Raw genomic sequence first — 19243 nt, forward strand, 5'->3', positions numbered from 1 at the left:
CAATTTCAAAACAGCAAGATGCACAGAAAATATCTACTCATGCTGACTTGGCATATGAAAGGCAATCCTGTATTTCGTCCATCCTTAAGTTCCCAGATGACCTAAGCACATAGGATGCATGCAACTTTTGCTTGATTTAGATCAGCCTTTCCCATAGCTGCATATATTCTGTACCTTAGCATTTCTAATAGGACAAGTGGAAGGAATTTGGGGGGACAGTCACTGCCATTATGAAAATGCAAATTTTCAGTTTATAAAGCAAACAAAAAAGGGGGGCAAGAAACAAGCATGGACACAATCCAGTCAAAGTTAAGCACTTTTATGTCTCATTGTTTCAAGTAGGAGAGAGTTAATTATGTGTTTAATTCTACTACTGAACACTGAAATTAAATGGAATTGACGGGTACTCTTGCCTCATATTTGTCTTTTTTCCATAGGAAGTGGGCCATCACTGTGGGTAACAGTTCCACCTATCGTGCGAAGGCAAGAATGTTTTTGAAGTCAAGACTAGGGACGTCATGCCCCTCCCACTCCCCAGTTCATTCTTGCCTTCGTACGAACAAGATTGGAATTTCACGTAGCATTTAGCTAAGTCTATCTCTCTTTAAAACCTTTTTTCCTTTTTTCCGTTTTTTGTGTCTAGCCTACTGAGGATCCCCTCAGAGACCGCGGCTGCGGCTCTCTTCCCCCTTTCCTCAAGGCTATTTAATTTCTTTTATTTCCTTGACTGGGGGCTCCCTCTGAGACCGCGGCTGCGGCTCTCTTTGTTTTGGCAGTTTCAAGCCCCCTCCCCCCCCCGGCTCTGTCGTATCCGTAGCCAGGGGGCTCCCTCAGTAACCGCGGCTGCGGTTCTCTTTTTGATCGCTTTTGATCGCTTGTGAGGGAAGGGGAATCCCCCTCCCTCCCCCCCCGATCGTTACCACGGCTGCGGCTGATCCGATCTCTTGATCGCTTGTGAGGGAAGGGGAATCCACCCTCCTTCCCCCCCCCCGATCGTTGCCGCGGCTGCGGCTGATCCGATCTCAGCGGGAGCTTGCAGCTGCGGCTCCCGCTCTTACTCCTTACCGCAGATCGCCCTCGCTACGTGGCTTAAATCCCACTGCGAAGGGCTTTACAGACCGCTATTGCGGCTCTCTCTGCGGCGGCTGCCGTTTTTTGCCTCTACCTGCCCTTCCAGAGTTTTTCCAGAGCCGCTACTGCGGCTTTCGGCGAGTCCGTGCTGGGCAGCCCTTCTCCCAGTTCGCTTCCGACGGCCGCCATTGCTCCTTCTTCCTCAGCCCCCTTTTGATCGTTTTTTTCCCGCCCGTTTTTCTGGGCGCCATTTTTTGAAATTCAAAATTCCCGCCTTTTTCGTTACCATTTTTTAAGCATCGGATACCTCCCCTGCAGGCTATCTATCTGTATGTTTGTGTATATGTGCTGCTGACAAATTTACACAAGGCTGATTTACACACATTTTTACTGTGGCTGTAATCATAGTGGCTGAATTGTATTATTAAGGCTGGAGCTCCAATCCTAGTGGGCTGGATTGTATTATCAAGGCTGGAGCTTTAATCCTAGTGGCTGGATTACATTATCAAGGCTGGAGTTTTAATCCTAGTGGCTGGATTACATTATCAAGGCTGGAGCTTTAATCCTAGTGGCTGGATTACATTATCAAGGCTGGAGCTTTAATATCAGTGGCTGACTTGTACTAAATCTGATTTACATTACATATCCTGCCCCCTATGGGGCCGTGAACAAGCCAAAAACCCAGCCTACAGCACTAATCTGAGTGTGCCAACTCTAAAACAGCCTATATTATATTAACGTTGATACCTCTGTGCATTCTGCTCCCTCTGTGGCAGTGCATTCGCCATCTGCCAGTGTATCCTACCCCCTCCGTGGTAGTACGCTGTGCCAGTTCGGGTCTTTACATCCTGCCCCCTCCGTGGCAGTGTACTGCACCCAGGTTCATATAAGATGGCAGAACAGCCAGGCATGTCACCATCAACACACATGGTGCCAGATCAGCCAGACATGCCACAATCAGCCAAGCCACAACATACTAACACGTCTAAGACCAGACATGCCAAAGCACTGGCTAAGACAAAACATCTTTCCAGCCATAGTAAACCAAAGCGCCCTCGTTATGTCTCTGTGCCAACAACCACCACAGCACAGACACACATAAGTGATATTTTTCATTCTCCTGCTCCTGCCTCTGACGAGGAAGAGTTTGTTGGCTTTCCCCCTCACGGTTCGCCTAACGAACCTACCTCTGGCTTACCGCCTCAGACATCTGTTCCAATAGCCCACCAGGCACATACATCTCACACATCTGGTCTGCAGCTGTCTCCTGATTTCCTCTCCCAACTCCAAGCCATGCTGGCTTATTTCACACAAATGCAGTCACTACCACAGGTTCCTGCCAGACCCCCACTCAACATGGACCAACGCGCGTTCCATGCTGCTCATCCTTCCTGCTCGCCAGATCCCTTCGATTTAGCCAGAGGCAGATGTACGGACGAAGCCTCGTATGCGGAGGAGTTAACTTTCACTGACCATGTTGAAGGAGACGACTGGAGCGACTATTCAGATCATGAGGAGGATACATCGTATCGCTTGTTCAATACCTCAGATTACCAACCGCTCGCACGTAGGGTACTTCATACCATTGGTCTCCAGACTGCGCCCTCAACTTCGTCCGCTCCAACTCTCAAAGGGGCCAAGGTCCTCAAATCCCCTGCACCTACTGAACACTACATCCCGGTGCCGGACCCAATTGCCAAATTAGCTTCCGAAGAATGGGCCCACCCGCTCAAAGCTCGACGCTTCAAGAACATGGCTGACAGACTTTACGCCCTAGCCCCAGACTTCGCCACCAAGTTAGATGTCCCTGGCATAGATGAACCGATCGCTCGCCTCGTTTCACGATCTATCTTGCCCAGGGAAGGGGAATCCCACCTAAAAGATACTACTGAACGTCGAATAGACTTCGCCCTCCGCAAGAACCACGAGGCCACTGCCCTAGCCATGCGTGCCTCTGCCTCAGCCTCCATCTTCTCCAGAGCATCTATGATGTGGCTGGATGACCTTCTAGAGGACGATAACCCTGATCCTGTCGCCTTCAAAAGAGCACTATTGAAGTTACGTAAGACAGCAGCCTTTGTGGCCGATGCCACTTTGGATGCCACCCAATTAGGGGCACGAGCCATGACGACTCAAATAGTCGCTCGTCGCACCCTCTGGCTTCGCCACTGGCAAGCTGATTCAGCGGCTAGATTGAACCTGTCCAAGGCTCCTTACTCCGGATCTCTACTCTTCGGTGAGGAAGCTCTAAAGGCAGTTCTGGTTGATCCAAAAGACGCCCACAAACCGGTTCTAGCCACAATCAAGAACATCGACCACAGGCCCCTCAGGCGATTTCCCTCCTTTCGTTCTAACCAGCCCTTTCGAGGAACGCGACCAGGAGGACGAGGCCGCGATTTCAGACCCTATGATTCCAACGCATTCAGGGGCTCCTGGAACCGACGCCCCCAGGGCAGAGGTCAGTACCAAGGGCGCAGGGGCAACTCATCGTCCTCATATAGGGGAGGTCCTCGCCTACACAAGTAGTATTAACGCCATCCCCATAGGTGGCAGATTACTTAATTTTGGAGATCGATGGCTGCGCCTTACTACGGTCCCCTGGATCAGGGACCTCTTCACTTATGGCTATACCATAGAGTTCTGGGCAACCCCGTCAGACAGATTCCACCCGTCTCCTTGCCCAAGGGCACCAGCCAGGCACAACATCATGCAGACAGCTATACATCACCTCTTGCACATAGCGGCAATAGAGCCAGTTCCCACAACTGAGAGATCGGAAGGGGTGTACTCCCTCCTATTTGCTGTGCCAAAACGAGATTTATCTTGGAGGGCGGTATTGGACCTCAAGTTTGTCAACCGTTTTGTAACATACCGCAGGTTCAAAATGGAATCTCTCCATTCCATTACCGAGAGTCTGCATGAAGGAGACTTCCTGGCTTCTATCGACCTTAAGGAAGCGTATCTCCATGTACCCATTTGCATAGCCCACAGAAAGTTTCTTCGGTTTGCCTTTGGCCACCAACATTTTCAATACAGAGCGATGCCATTTGGCCTCTCCTCTGCTCCAAGAGTATTTTCCAAGGTGCTACTCATCCTAGTGGCTTACCTTCGGACCCAAGGGGTTCATATCTACCCATATTTGGACGATCTGCTTATACGGGCCAAATCTGAAGAGCTGGCTCATCATCATTTAATGATCACCCTCAATGTTTTGCAGACCCACGGCTGGCTGGTCAACTTCGACAAAAGCCATCTCCAACCAACCCAACGCCTACTACATCTTGGGGCAATGTTGGACACCCTGCAGGCAATGGTCTTCCTGTCTCCAGATCGCATCACTGCCATCACAAGCATCGCAAGGTCCCTGATGCAACAAACATCCGCAGACGTCATGCTTCTCGCCAGAGCGCTCGGGATGTTTATCTCCACAATCCACATTGTACCCTGGGCTCGAGCTCACACTCGGCCCCTTCAGTGGACTCTGTTGCCTTTTCAAAAAGACATTGCCAGCTCCAACCATCGCAAAGTTCGTTTGAGCCCCGCTCTGCGCCTCTCCTTCCGCTGGTGGACCAAGGTTCAACACCTCTCCAAGGGCACGTCGTTCAGAGAACCCCGCAGAACCGTCGTGACCACAGACGCCAGCCTCATAGGTTGGGGAGCCCACTGCAACTCCCAGTATGTTCAGGGGGTTTGGCCCAACGCAGAGCGAGCTCGAAGCATCAACTGGCTGGAACTAAAGGCTGTCCACTTGGCTCTATGTCATTTTCAGTCTCTGTTCCCTTTGCATCATGTGCTCATTCGAACAGACAACACGTGTGTAAAATCACATTTGAACAGACAAGGGGGCACCAGGTCTCGTCCTCTGCAGGACTTAGCCTCCCTCATCTTTGTCTGGGCAGAACAACATCTACAATCCCTGAAAGCAGAGCACCTCAAAGGGATTTTGAATGTGACAGCAGACTGGCTCAGCAGACAACAGGTCTTCCCGGGAGAATGCAAACTTCATCCAGCCATTTTCCATCGTCTCCAGTGTCGGTTCGGCGCCCTCTCAGTCGACCTGTTTGCTTCCAGTCACAATTGCCAGCTTCCCAGGTACTTTGCCCGATACCTGGACTCAACAGCAGAAGCAGTGGATGCTCTGACAACACCGTGGCCAGACGGTCTATTGTACGCCTTTCCTCCCATACCATTGTTAGCCAAAACCTTGAGGAAAGCGCGAACCGAAAGGGCACAGCTGGTTCTGATAGCACCATTTTGGCCACGCCGTCCGTGGTTCTCAGATCTTCTGGCAATGTCAATGATGGACCCTTGGACACTTCCAGTAACGCCAGACCTCTTATCCCAGGGTCCAGTACTGCACCAGGACCCTACTTGGCTCAATCTAACAGCGTGGCGTTTGAACGGAGACACTTGAGGTCAGCTGGACTGTCTGACGCTGTGATTGATATTATTCTGGCCTCGAGAAGACCATCTACCACTCGCATTTATCAACATACCTGGGTGGCTTTCTCCAAGTGGTGTCAGTCCCACCACCACGATCCATCCCAGGCCAATGTGCACCAGGTGCTCCAATTTCTCCATAGTGGCTTTATGATGGGACTTCGACCCAACACTCTACGTCGACATGCGTCTACTCTGTCATCCATTCTCTCAGTGTCCTCTCCTGGAGATCATATTTCCTCACATCCGTTCATCAAACGTTTTTTGAGGGGAGTCGCCCTACGCTCTCCGGCTGTTGTCCATCGGTTCCCCTCATGGAGTTTGCCGAAAGTTCTGCAGGCTTTGCAACGCCCTCCGTTTGAACCCATCAGAACTGTGCCCCTACGTATTCTGTCCTTCAAGGTCCTGTTTCTGATTGCAATCACATCTGCCAGACGCGTTTCGGAGTTGGGCGCATTGTCTTCCGCTAGACACCTCTGCGTCTTCCATAAGGACTCTGTTGTGCTGAAGACTGACCCTTCCTTTCATCCCAAGGTCGATTCAGTTTTTCATTGCAACCAGGACATTGTTTTGCCTTCCTTTTGCCCGAATCCTACCCATCCTCTCGAGAAGGCTTGGCATTCGTTGGATGTCCGGAGGGCTCTCAAGACCTACCTGTCTAGGACCCAAGAGATTCGACGAACGGAGTCTCTGTTTGTATCCTTTCATCCAGGGTCTATGGGGCATAAAGTATCCAATCCTACCTTATCCCGTTGGTTAAGGGCATGCATTACCTTAGCATATGAGTCCCTGAAGCTGCCAGTTCCTGCTAGTATAACAGCTCATTCTACTAGGTCAGCTGCCACTTCGGCTGCTTTTGCTACTAATGCTCCTGTTGCCGATATTTGTAGGGCCGCAGTCTGGTCTTCCCCACACTCGTTTATAAGACATTATAAAATTGATCGTTATGCCTCTGCTGATGCTTCTTTTGGCAGACGAGTGTTGCAACAGGTTCTTAATGAGGATTAACATGTGGGTGGTCCCTCCCTATATGGGTTGCTTTGGTACATCCCACACTGATGGCCCACTTCCTATGGAAAATGTACCATTGGTCTCACCTGAAAAGTGATTTTCATAGGAAGGGGCCATCACGACCCTCCCAGTTGGAGGATGACTAGTGATTTTATCAATGGGTTATATGTTATTGTTTCCATATTATATTTAAATGTAAGAGTGAAGTCAAGACTTTTAGTTCTGTTATGTTATGTAGTTAGGTTAGAGTCATGTTGTTATGCATGTGACTATTATGTTATTTTCCTGGCGGGCCTGTTGGCCTTCTTCTTGTATTTTTAGATATCTCTTTTAGACTCGCTACGAATGAACTGGAGAGTGGGAGGGGCATGACGTCCCTAGTCTTGACTTCAAAAACATTCTTGCCTTCGCACGATAGGTGGAACTGTTACCCACAGTGATGGCCCCTTCCTATGAAAATCACCTTTCAGGTGAGACCAATGGTACAATTTATGGGATAGTTATTTTTGTGTTAATTTTATAAATATTGCAAACTGCCTTGAGTGCACTGTACAGGAATAGAAAGTCAGGCTGCAAATCCTAACAACAACATATTTATAGTGAGGAGTCAACAGACAGGTTTTCCACTTATCTGTGACAGTAGCCTGTATTCTGTTACAATTCTACTTCTTGGCTTTTAGCACCTCTACCCATATTATCTATATCTTTTTCCTATGCTGCTCTAACCCTAGTCTGATTGACCCTTCATATATCATCATCAAAACATTATGCCCTGCTCTTTAGGAAAAAGACTTCCAGAGCCTATTCCAATAGCCTTTTGGGAACTGACTGTAAGGGCTATTAATAGGGTGCTGTTTTACTGATTTTTATTTGTGTGTGTGTGTGTTTAATCGCTATGTTTCAATTGGTTTTAATTCTGTAGACAGTTTAATTACATTTTAATTATAATTTTCGCATGTTTCACTTATATGTTTTTAATGGGTTTTTTAAAATTATAAGCTGCCCTGAGTCCCAGTTCTGGGGAAAAGATGGGATATAAATGAATATAATATTAATATTAATATTAATATTAATAATATTAATATTAATAATATTATAATATTAATATTAATAATATTAATATTGATAATATTAATAATATTAATATTAATAATAATAATAATATAGAAGAAGAGTGGCTTAAAAAGATCAGGCTAATACACATTTATTTGGGAGTAAATCCCATTGAACCCAATAGAGCTTACTTCTGAGTAGACATGTATTGGATTGCAGCCTAAGACAGCCCCTGCCCTCAAGTTTACAATCTAACAGAAATGACACACAGGGACGAGGAAGGGGGAGGAAAAACCAAGCTCAGGGACCAGTTCTTGAAGTTACAGTTCTTATAGCAACCAGCTAGGATGGAAACTGTTCAGGTAGCTGGACAGAATGGCTGCTGCTAGGTGACAGCTGGGGAGAGCCCAAAGCAGCTGGTCTCTCAGCAGAGCCAATGGAATAATAGCCTGATGGAGTCTTGGTAGCCTCCTGACCTTGGCATGTTTAGAACTTATCCAGCCCCCCCTCCCTTTGCAGATCTGTATCAGCATAGCAGCCGCTCCAAGTCTCAGAGAGATTTTGGTCCTTAAGGTGGCAGTTCAGTGTAGTCTACACTCTGTATAATAAACAAAGAGTCTTGTAGCCTCATAAAGATGACCTAATTTTATTATGAAAAAGTTTCTGTGGACTAGAGTCCACTTTACCACAACTTTGCTGTGTGAATAAAATGATTTTAGGAGACTGATAATCCCAGATGAGGAAGGGGATGAAAACTGAGAGTGCCTTTTAGCCTAGGATTATCCAGAGCAACATTTATGTATTCTGTTCTGATACAAAAGGAGGGAGGCAGTACAAAATATTCCAGACATGGTACACATTTTAAAATACCGTTTTTCTTTCTGCGACTATGAGGGCTAGAAACCTTAACCCTTCTAAACATAAAAATGAAAACTAACACACCTTCCAACTTTAAATGAGGAGGAGTGTGGCTGTACTTGTGTGGGAGAAAAAGAGAGAGGGTACAAATGAGTAAACGGGTGTATGGTATTTAAAAATTCTGGCTCAAGTCTTGATTTTAATTCAGTAACCATTCAGGGAGTAAACGATGAGAATGAAAGGCAGCAGAAACTCAGTAAACCTTGTGCCAATTTTGAGTAGAAGTTAAGTTGCCATTTACTCAAGCCACTCGGTAGCAAAGAGTTTTGAATATCTAAACAAAAAGGAGGCACATCTTGTCAATAACATTAAAGATTTCTAAAATTCCTCGGCTCCAAGGTACAAGCAGCAAGAAAATACCAATATGTACAGCTGAGTAAAGCTTGCTTACTCTTTCAGAGCTGGCTCAAGATCCTTCGCCCAGCTGAATGTTCCATTTCTTACAGTAACAACATACCCTGTATAAAAAAAACCAAGAGAATCTGAGGCTTGAACCATATACACAATTCAATTCAGTGGGACTAACTTCTAAGTATGTGGATAGAACTGTACTGTAAGTGTGTGGGGGGCAGGGCAGAATAGGCAGCAGTCTCAAATCGGGCCTCTTTAAAGAGAAAGAAGTAGCAGGTTGGAAGGAGGATTGATGGGATGCATTTGTTGATATGAGCAACATAAATGTTTTCTTGTTTGTCAAGTGACATCCTGTCACATGCCTAGCCACAAGTCACGCTGTCGAGGTCAGTGCCAGATCAACATTTCAGACTTTAAAAAAAAACAAAACACCACTTTGGAGAGCTGGTGGATGTTGTACAGAGTGCTATGGACTGATGGGACTCTGTATTAATATCCATTATGCTCTATGCAGTACTTGTGTTTATGGAGTAAGGAGGAAAACTTTAAAATAAGGGACATCCAGGAACCTTAGCTTAAATATTTATCCAATAGCAATTACTGAGATGCACACTTGTTTATCTCCCCCAGCCAGGCATGGCTGTTCTCTGGAGATTATATTCAAGTGCTTTGTGCAGTCCAATTTTCAGCTGCTCACGGACAGCTCAACAATTCTTTCCCACTTTTCCTGACAATGGAGAGGCTTCCCCACACACACCAGGGAGGGTGTTGCACAAGAGCAGGCAAGTGCTGGAGAAGCTCTGACTTGCTGCCTTGATTAGAAGCACACAGGTTTCACTTGTGGAATTGCATTAACCAGTCACAAGGCTCCCACCTTTTTTCCTCCATCATAAATATGAAATCTTTTCTGCCTCACCCTCTGTGCTACAGCTACCAGACTAGTGTTTCACCTGGAGTAATTAAGTTGGTTTCCACGCAGCTTGGATCAAGTTCATCATGCAACAAGAAGTGCTGAATCCTCTTCAGTGAAACGCTTGTCTGGAGAACAAAGAAAAGAAAAGAAAGGACTTTTTGTTAATGTGGCCCAACAGGAGCTTGTGCATTCACTCTGCATGAATTGGGGAGGTTATTATCTGACCTTCAAACTGCTTCACTAGTGTAAAGGGTAGCAGCTAATCCATGTCAGTTAAAGTTAAGTCAGAACATAACAGGGTTTAAACCAGGCTGAAAACAAACTAGATGTAACAGCAGCAGATTCAGTCCTAGGTTTAAACCATTACGTATAAAGTAGGGGCTGGATATGTGTGTCTGATGTTAGAGCAAAAGGTGTACCTGGGTGGCAGTGCCAAGCTCTTTCCCTATCTGCATCTTAGGCTGCAATCCAAATCTGAGCCAGGGAATGCTGAAGCTTAATGAAGGCACACCAGATCTGTCATGGTCATGTCTATCTTGGCCCAGACACCCACTCCCAAAGTCCTGTTTACATTTGGTGTAGGGTTCTTTTTTTAAGGACTGGCAGCATTCTTACCTGTACAATGTTGCTAATGACCTGGGGGAGCATGGTGAGTGGGAACCTTAGCAGATTAAAAAGGGAGAGAGACACAAAGGCTTTCTCTGCATCAAGGATATTATTTTCATCCACAGTGACATAAACAGCAAAGGTGGTCAAGGCAACCTAGAAGCCAGAAAAATATACAGAATGAACAACACCTGCTGGCTTGATTTTTAAGAGAATCAAGTGCAGCCTTATGGGAAATATAAGAACTGAAAGTAACAATCTGTACTGAATGAATGAACAACTGCTCAGATTATTTGTTATGCTAATGTGCTGCAGCAGAAGAAAGTGTGGCACCACTCTACAGAAATGCAAATATAATACAAAGGAGTACAAGTAATTCAACCTCCAGAAGGTGCACTTCATAACAGCAGCAACAACAATTCAGCACTCTGTAACAACAACTGAGCATTGAATTGGTCCCCCTGACCCCTATGGATCACACACACAGAGTGTAGGGGCAAAATATGTCCTTCGTGCCCTTTCTCCTAGAGAAAGGAAGAAGGTGGAAAGTTAATTTTGCAGAGTATTATGCTCCAAAGAGAACCACATGAAATAACTACCCGTCCTCACATTTTCACCATTGCCCCTTGGCAGAGCTTGGAAGTAATTAGTTACAAGTAATTTTTGAGGAAAGGGTGGAATTCCTTTACATTTTGATTGTACTAGAACTAGAATAATTTTATTACTTTTGTGGAGTAATGTTTCCAGCATTACTTTTGGTTATTACTTGGGGGGGCGAAGCAGGGGAAGTCTTCTGTTCCTCTGATTTGTGGATGAAAATCATGTGCCTCAAACTGGGCTTCTGTGCAGCATTGCTCTTCCCGCATGCTCTGTGGGTGTTTAGGAGGCGACGAGAGAGTAGGTGGAGAGTGAGATGGGGTGGAGTGGAGAAAACAATTGTTTAAAAAAATGGACTCTGGTGGAGAAGAATGGAGTGTAGTGAGAAAGGAGCTGGAGGGCAAGAACATGGATAAAGGAGGAGAAGGAGGCAGCAGCAGAATGGAGATAAAGAACTGTGGAGGTGAAAGATGACAACATGTGCGTGTGTGAATACTGTGTGTGCACCTGGCACACAAAGTGGCCTCCACCACCCTCTGGCTACTCTGCTACATTTGCAGTATTTTAACTTTTTGGCATCTCAGGAAAATGTTAACTTGGATGAGTGTCCCTTAGTTGGTGGCAGGGCAGGGTCTGGGAGGTAGTTAAGTGAAAGAGATTATGCTTGCTGGCTGGGGGGGGGTTGCACTTGGTTTGATGTGCAGAGATCTGAACTTTGGCCTCCTCCTCCCTTCCCCACCTCCCTCACCACCATTGCTATCTTATGGATAAAAAGAATTATTCTACTACCTCTGTATGTGTGTGTTTATTTTAATGTTGTTTTAGGCTACTTAGATGTGCAGCAACCAAGGCCGGCACCTTGTAGGTGTTTTTTTAAAAAAGCAACTGAAATGTAATTGTAGTGATTACTTTTGAGAAAAAGTAAAGTAATCAGTTACTTTCAGAACAATTGTAATTGCAACAGTGATTACTACTTTTATGGGCCATGTATTTGTAACTGTAATTTATTACTTCTTAGAAGTAATCTTCCAAGCTCTGCCCCTTGGCTCTGCACTGAACGCTGCTACCTTAGAGAGTAGGGACAGCTGGTGAAAACAAGGTGAGGCAGGATAGTTATTGCCTGTCAAGGAACGTCTATTTTATTTTATTGTTTTTAATTAATTAATTACTTAATTAGATTTAAATCCCACCCTTCCTCCCTGTAGGAGCCCAGGGCCTTGTATAAAGGTCATGTCCAGACACCCAAAACTTAATATTAATGTTTCAGAAGATAGTCTGCTTACATAAAGCAGACTGTCAGCAGCCTGTTGCATCAGTTGAGCATTCCTAACTTGTCCCTCCCTGCCATGTAGGCACAGTAGACAACCCAGTTTACAAATATAGGAACGTTTCAGGAGAATTGATTAAAAAAATACAACTATCATTATGCCATTACATGGTTCAGTCAAAGAATACCGTGCTTAGTTCTGGCTGTCCTATCTCAAGAAGGATATCAATGAGATTGAAGAGGTGTAAATAAGAACAACTGAAAATTATCAAAAGGGATTGGAATGAAGCTGAGGTTTAACACATTACAAGTGGGACCTGCAATAAAATATTGCAGTATAAAGTGCTCCTGTTGAGAATTCCAGCCAGCCAGCCATTCCCTCTTCCACAATACTCCATTCCATTCCAAAACTTTATTACTTACCTAAAGAGCATTGCCAGTCATTCAGTGGTAGAATAGAAAGGTGGGACACACCACACAAAACATAATTAACCTAGTAACACAATCCATTTCAATATAATCTTTTACAACAACAAAAACCCTGTAACACTCATTACAGAAATGGATCCTACCCATTTATTATTTAACACTTTGGCAACAGCTGACAGGTCCCTACTATTTGTTATTCTTCATCTTCCCAAAAAATCATGCTGGCAGTCAATCATATGGAATTCAGCCCATTTCTCTTTAATAGACAAAATTGCAACTGGAAAACGAGCTAGATCAAATATAAATAATATGCGTCTACCGTTTAGAGAAAAATATATTGATTTTAGTCCCTGACGTCCTTGCATTCTTTTTTGAGAATTCTTATTGTGGCCACTTGTGCTTCCCTGAACCTTGTAAAACTCATGATGTATAAAAGAGTTTGCCTTATTATTGTGTGACTATCTCGTTTAGTAGAAGGTTAAAGTATGAAAAAGATGGGATAGATTTATTCTCCTCTTGAGCTTGATTCAGTCTCATGATTTTTCTCTCTGCCTTTTTTACTTTGTTTTCAGCTATGCAATCTTTCTGTCAGTCAGAACTTTTGCTCACATCTTTAAACTCAGGAAATGATAACATGTTTTAGATAAGGAATTCAGAGGAAGGTTAACTGATTAGTTAGTAAATACAGTATTATTAATATTTTCTGCTTATGATGTAAATGAACAAAGATGAGATCAATATTTTTGGGAGTGAATATATTTAAAGCAGTTCATGGTTAGGCTACCCAAAGACATTTGCCGGGGAAAGGGGGCTGTCAAAGAAAGGGAACTCGGCCATGACCTAAAAGTCAAGCATTTTGGTTTCATAGCTTCAAATAAATCGATCTTTTGGGAGATACTGGGAAACAAATATTATTCCCAGATCATAGTTGGCAATCTCAGTAGAACTAATTGTCCATTGTTAAAGCATGCCAAACTTAATTTCTGTCTTTGTTAACTGTGATATATAAGCCAATCAGGCATCGTGATAACGATGTTCCTATAGGAAATTAGGTTCTCCCCACCAGAGCCTCTCTGGTTTTTGGGCCAGGAAAGCTCCTTACTTATATTGCAGCTTCTTCTCTTATCCATTAGGACAGCACAGAAAGTACTTGGGTAAGGATCTGAATAAGAAAGCAAAGCTCTTTTTAAAATTCTTAAGAAAGTTTTTGAAGTGTTTCACAATTACAAATTGTGTTTTATTATCTGCTCTCATACCGTAGATTGATAATCTTTGAATTTTGTTTTGTTCTTTTTTATGAAGATCTTTCCTCAAGTCTTTTTTCTTTAAAAGTTTTTTGTGAGCGTAAATTCTATCAGAACCCACCATGAAGCTCAGGCAGGCACATATGAGGAAGGTGGATCTGATTTAAGAACATAAGAAGAGCCTGTTTGATCAGGCCAATGGCCCATCTAGTCCAGCATCCTGTTCTCACAGCGGCCAAGCAGTTGCCCATGGGAAGCCCATAATACTGTGCCTTTTTATAACGTCTGGCACCACTCCCAGTGGCCACTTCCTGAGAGGAAGTGATGCTCATGTCTTGCATTATATGAACAGTAACTCAGCAATATTTTTACAGGCTTTTTATTCTTTCCTTGTTAAGTTACAAGGATAGCCCTGCCATTTTATAGGCAGTTCCTCTGACATATGCCGAAGATATGCCTCTTTCCCTTGGCCTTTGACACCTGAGAGATATTGTTGGGAACCACCCTAGTCTTCTGACTGTAATTTGTTTTAAACTGTTTAAATATTTTCTTTTAAATTGTCGTAACCTGCCCTGGAACCTTACAGTGAAGGGCAATAAACTGAATAAATAACAATATGTTACACCAACAAAACTTACCAGAAACGGTGCGCTGACCCATGCAAATGTTGACAAAGAATTTAGATAGGCTGCTTTCTTCAAAACATTAAGTTCATTCTCCCGTATCTCCCGAACTTTTTCTGCAAAGGATGGTTCCCAAGCATAGAGCTTAAGTACTTTTATGCCATTTAAAATTTCATTCATTAACTTGATACGGGAATCTTTGTAGAGCATCTGTTTCACCTAAATGGTTTTAAAGATCATCATTAACCAATGGTCATTATACCTAATGCCTTGCACCATATTTCCTATGTCCAGGCCTCCAAGGAATAAGAAAACAAGCACAGACTTTAGGGGTAAATTAAAACATTATGAAGCTACTACCTGCAGTTTTCTGTACAGATTGTGTGTTTGCACAGGATTATAAGCAGGCATGCTTGTTGCAAGATGAATAAAGATTTATTACGGGTAGGGTATGTGGAAGGTAAACAATAATCAGAGCTGCTACAAGAGTGACCACGGTTCACTGGCAGAGCACATACTGTACACTGATTTTTTTTAGTTATTAATTTATATAACAGTATCTGCTACATACTCCTACAATTGTATATAAGCTACAGTACGACGATCAATATTTATTATGCTGCTGAGACTAACCTCAGCAAAACATTGAAATAACATAATAATAAAAATAATTAATATGAGAAGAGATTAAAAATGTAGTTAAAAGAAAGGAAATGGGCTCAATGAGATATTTTAACTTTTCTATATCAACGCTGTGCTTTACACAGCTAAAAGAGGCCCTGTGGTTGCTTTTTATTAGCACTGTCAACAGAGCTGCTCAGTGGCAGAGCACATGCTTTGCATGCAGAAGGTAGGAGGTTCAATCCCGACATGGTGGATTGATTTAAGTTCAAGGCAAATTAAATTACTGATTTAAATCAATACAAATAAAGGGCAATTTAAATGTGTTTTCTAAACAAGAGTGCAAAACACAAAATCTGCAAATCAGGTAAAGTGTAAATCATTTAATCATTTACATTTGAGAAATGATTAAATTGGTTCTCAGTCAACAAAGAAGCCCTCCTGCTCAAAAGGGTATTGATTCAGTTTAGGGATTAGCTGTAGGGCTAACATTCTTATATTCAAATTATTTAATATTAACCAAGTTAGTTATAAACTTGGTTATACACTGTCAGAGGCAGTATGCCTCTAAATGTCAGTTGCTGGGAATCATGAGTGGGGAGAGTGCTCCTGCGGTCAGGTCCTGTTTTTGTGCTTTCCATTGCCGTCTGGTTGGCCACTGTGAGAACAGGACCTTGGACTAGATGGGCCAATGGCTTGATCCAGGAAGGCGCTTCTTATGTTCTTATATTATTCTTTAAGAACAGTGCAGTGCATGTGTGTGTGTTGTATATCTATAAATATAAAAAATTAAAATTCAATCTAGCTATAGTCAATTTTATTTTATTTTTTAAATCATCAATGTTTTTCTACCCTGATCCCTGGCATCTGCAGTTAAAAGGATACAAGGCAGCTGGTGCTAAGACAGACGTCTGCTCTAGACCCTGGAGAACAACTGCCAATTGGGCAAAATAGCACTGGGCTAAATGAATTCTGTATGACCTCTAACACACACTTATTTGGGCTTAGTTCATGAAAAAGGAACATTCTCACCAGGCCTCCTCTCCATGAGACCAAGGTTGTTGACTGCATGTACGGGAGGTTGGGCCCAAAGGGCAGTCTAGGGATTCTGCTCTTGAACCGTCCACTCTGCTGCACGACAGACTCCCTGGCCAAGGTACTGGAGGTGGCCTCGGATGTGCATGCGCAGTCCCCAAACTTGTTAGTATTGGGAGATTTTAATGAACATTCGGAGGCCATCCTCACAGGGGCACCTCGGGACTTCATGGATACCATGGCTTCCTGGGAGCTACACCTTATTCCAACGGGGCCCACCCATGTAGCTGGTCATGCACTCGACCTTGTGTTTGTCTCGGGAGAGGAGGGGAGTGATCTGAAAATTGGGGGTATATCCATCACCCCCTTGTCATGGTCAGATCACTACTTTGTGAGGGTGGACTTCTTGGTGCCACAAACCCCCCGTGGGGGTGGAGGACCCATTAGGATGGTCTGCCCCAGATGTCTGATGGATCCAGATGGATTCCTGAAAGCACTTGGGGATTCTTTGGAGCATGCACACGGACACTCAGTTGAGACCCTGGTGGAGGGGTGGAATGCTGCAATCACCAGGGCATTAGACCGGGTGGCTCCGAAACACCCTCTCCCCCTGAACAGAGCTCAGACAGCACCATGGTATACTCCACGGTTGCGAACTCTGAGGCGGGAGGAGAGACAGCTAGAGCGCCAGTGGTGGAAATCTCGCTCTGACGACGATCAGACACGGGTTAGAGCGGCTGCGGCAGCCTACCGTGTGGCGATGAGGGCAGCAAAAAAGGATTTTTATGCTGCCTCTATTGCGTTCACAGAGTGCTATCCCAAGTGGTCCGGAGCCTGGTCGGTCCAGTTGCCCCAGAACCGATGGAACATGCTGAGGCCTCCTGTGCTGAGTTTGCAAAGCACTTTACAGAGAAAATCTATCATATCAAAAGTGCTATTCCGTGCACTGTGGACACAGTGAGCGACCCAGAGGCAGCCAGTGGTGCTCCGGTGGTGTGGGATCGGTTCCAGCTTCTTCCTTCTGATGAAGTGGACAAGGTGCTTTCATCCTTAAAGCCAAACACTTGCTTACTTGACCCTTGCCCGTCATGGCTCATTATGAGCTGCAAGGACAGACTGGGCGAGGGGATCAAGATGGTGGTAAATACGTCCCTGGAAGAGGGAGTAATGCCATCAGCTCTCAAGGAGGCAGTAATAAAACCAATTCTAAAGAAGCCCTCCTTGGATCCCCAAGATCTGAACAACTTTCGCCCAGTCTCAAATTTGCCATTCCTGGGCAAGGCGGTTGAGCGGGTGGTGGCGAAGCAGTTGCAAGTGCATTTGGAGGAAGTGGATTATCTGGATCCATTTCAATCAGGCTTCTGGCCTGGATGGGACTGAAACGGCCTTGGTGGATGATATGAGGAGGCCGTTGGATAGGGACAAATGCACCTTCCTTGTCCTCCTGGATCTCTCAGCAGCTTTTGATACAGTTGACCACGGTATCCTTCTGAACCATCTGGAGAGGTTAGGTATAAGGGGCACTGTATTGCAGTGGTTCCGTTCCTTCCTCTCTGGTAGGTACCAGAGAGTGGCATTGGGGGATGAGGTTTCGGATCCTTGGCCTCTCACTTGTGGGGTGCCACAGGGCTCCATCCTCTCCCCGATGCTGCTCAACATCTATATAAAGCCGCTGGGGGCTATCATCAGAAGATTTGGGCTGCAGTGTCACCAGTATGCGGATGACACACAGATCTATCTCTCATTCAAATCTTCACCGGGGTTGGCTGTAGAAACCCTGTCCAAGTGCCTGGAGTCGGTGAGTGGCTGGATGGGAAGGAATAAGCTGAAGCTGAACCCTGACAAAACCGAGGTACTGTTTGTGGGAGACAAGGGAAGGTTAGGGGATGTTGACCTGGTGCTCAATGGGGTACAATTGCCCCTGAAAGACCAGGTCTGCAGCCTGGGGGTCATTCCTGGCTCCCAGCTGTCCATGGAGGCTCAGGTCTCGGCTGTGAGCCAGGCAGCGCTGTATCAACTCCATCTGATACGGAGGCTGCGCCCCTACCTTCCCACAACCATCTGCTCCCATCGGTGGTACATGCCCTGGTCTCCTCTCGCCTAGACTACTGTAATGTGCTCTACGTGGGGTTACCCTTGAAAATGGTCCGGAAGGTGCAACTGGTACAGAATGCAGCAGCTTGCCTGATTAAAGGCAGCCACCGGCGAGATCACATCACTCCAGCGCTGAAGGAGTTGCACTGGTTACCGGTTGTTTTCCGGGCCCTGACCTTTAAAACCCTATAACGGTTTCGGCCCAGTCTATCTGAAGGAGCGCCTCCAACATCATCACGGATGCCGCTCAACAAGATCAGCCTCAAAAGGCCTTCTCTCTATCCCACCAGTTAAAACAGCTAGACTGGTGAAAACTAGGGAGAGGGCTTTTTCAGTTGTGGCCCCCACTTTGTGGAATTCCCTCCCAAATGATCTCCGCCATGCCCCCTCTATGATGAGCTTCCGCCAGGCCTTGAAGACCTAGCTCTTCAGGCAGGCTTTTAGGGTGGGTTAGGTTTTATTATTATTGTTGAGATTTTTAATGTTTTAATGTATTTGTATGTTTTTATTTTGTACGTCGCCCAGAGTGGCTGGACAGCCAGCCAGATGGGCGACTAATAAATTTAATAAATAAATAAATTTGCAAATAAATGAGGTTGTCGTAAGGATAAAATGGAGAGGGAGGAGAACCATGTATGCCACCTAGAACTCCTTGGAGAAAAGATGGGATGTAAATGTAATAAATAAATAAATAAATAGAGATCAATTTTATTTGGACTTTTCCTTGCTCAGTGGTAGAGCATCTGATTTGCAAGCAGGAGGTCCCAGGTTCAATTCCCAGACTCCTGCTTTAAACCCTAGAGAGTTGCTTCCTGTCAGCGTGAACAATACTGACCTATATTGACCAATGGTCTGTCTCTCAACAAAACAGTTTCTTATGTTCCAAATTTTCAGATATGTTTAATGCAATGTGTGAAGCACATCAGAACAAAGCTGAGATCAGTGTGATTTTCTGTATGTGTTTCCTTTG

General features: G+C 44.9%; 1 protein-coding gene across 4 annotated transcripts in view; it reads right to left on the reverse strand.

Annotated features, from left to right (window-relative positions):
• Window positions 1-19243, reverse strand: part of ABCC3 (ATP binding cassette subfamily C member 3) — a 114593-nt gene that overhangs the window by 33829 nt on the left and 61521 nt on the right. For 3 of the 4 annotated variants that reach the window (XM_061616014.1, XM_061616017.1, XM_061616018.1), the window contains exons 12-15: window positions 14539-14742; window positions 10373-10519; window positions 9795-9882; window positions 8885-8951 (exon numbers count right to left, since the gene is read on the reverse strand). In XM_061616014.1, coding sequence (XP_061471998.1) covers window positions 8885-8951; window positions 9795-9882; window positions 10373-10519; window positions 14539-14742 — 506 coding nt within the window. The remainder of the gene's footprint in view (window positions 1-8884; window positions 8952-9794; window positions 9883-10372; window positions 10520-14538; window positions 14743-19243) is intronic. The other variant, XM_061616016.1, reaches the window with a different exon arrangement.

This window comes from Rhineura floridana, chromosome 3 (genome assembly GCF_030035675.1).
Source record: "Rhineura floridana isolate rRhiFlo1 chromosome 3, rRhiFlo1.hap2, whole genome shotgun sequence".
NCBI classification, from domain to species: Eukaryota; Metazoa; Chordata; class Lepidosauria; order Squamata; family Rhineuridae; genus Rhineura; species Rhineura floridana.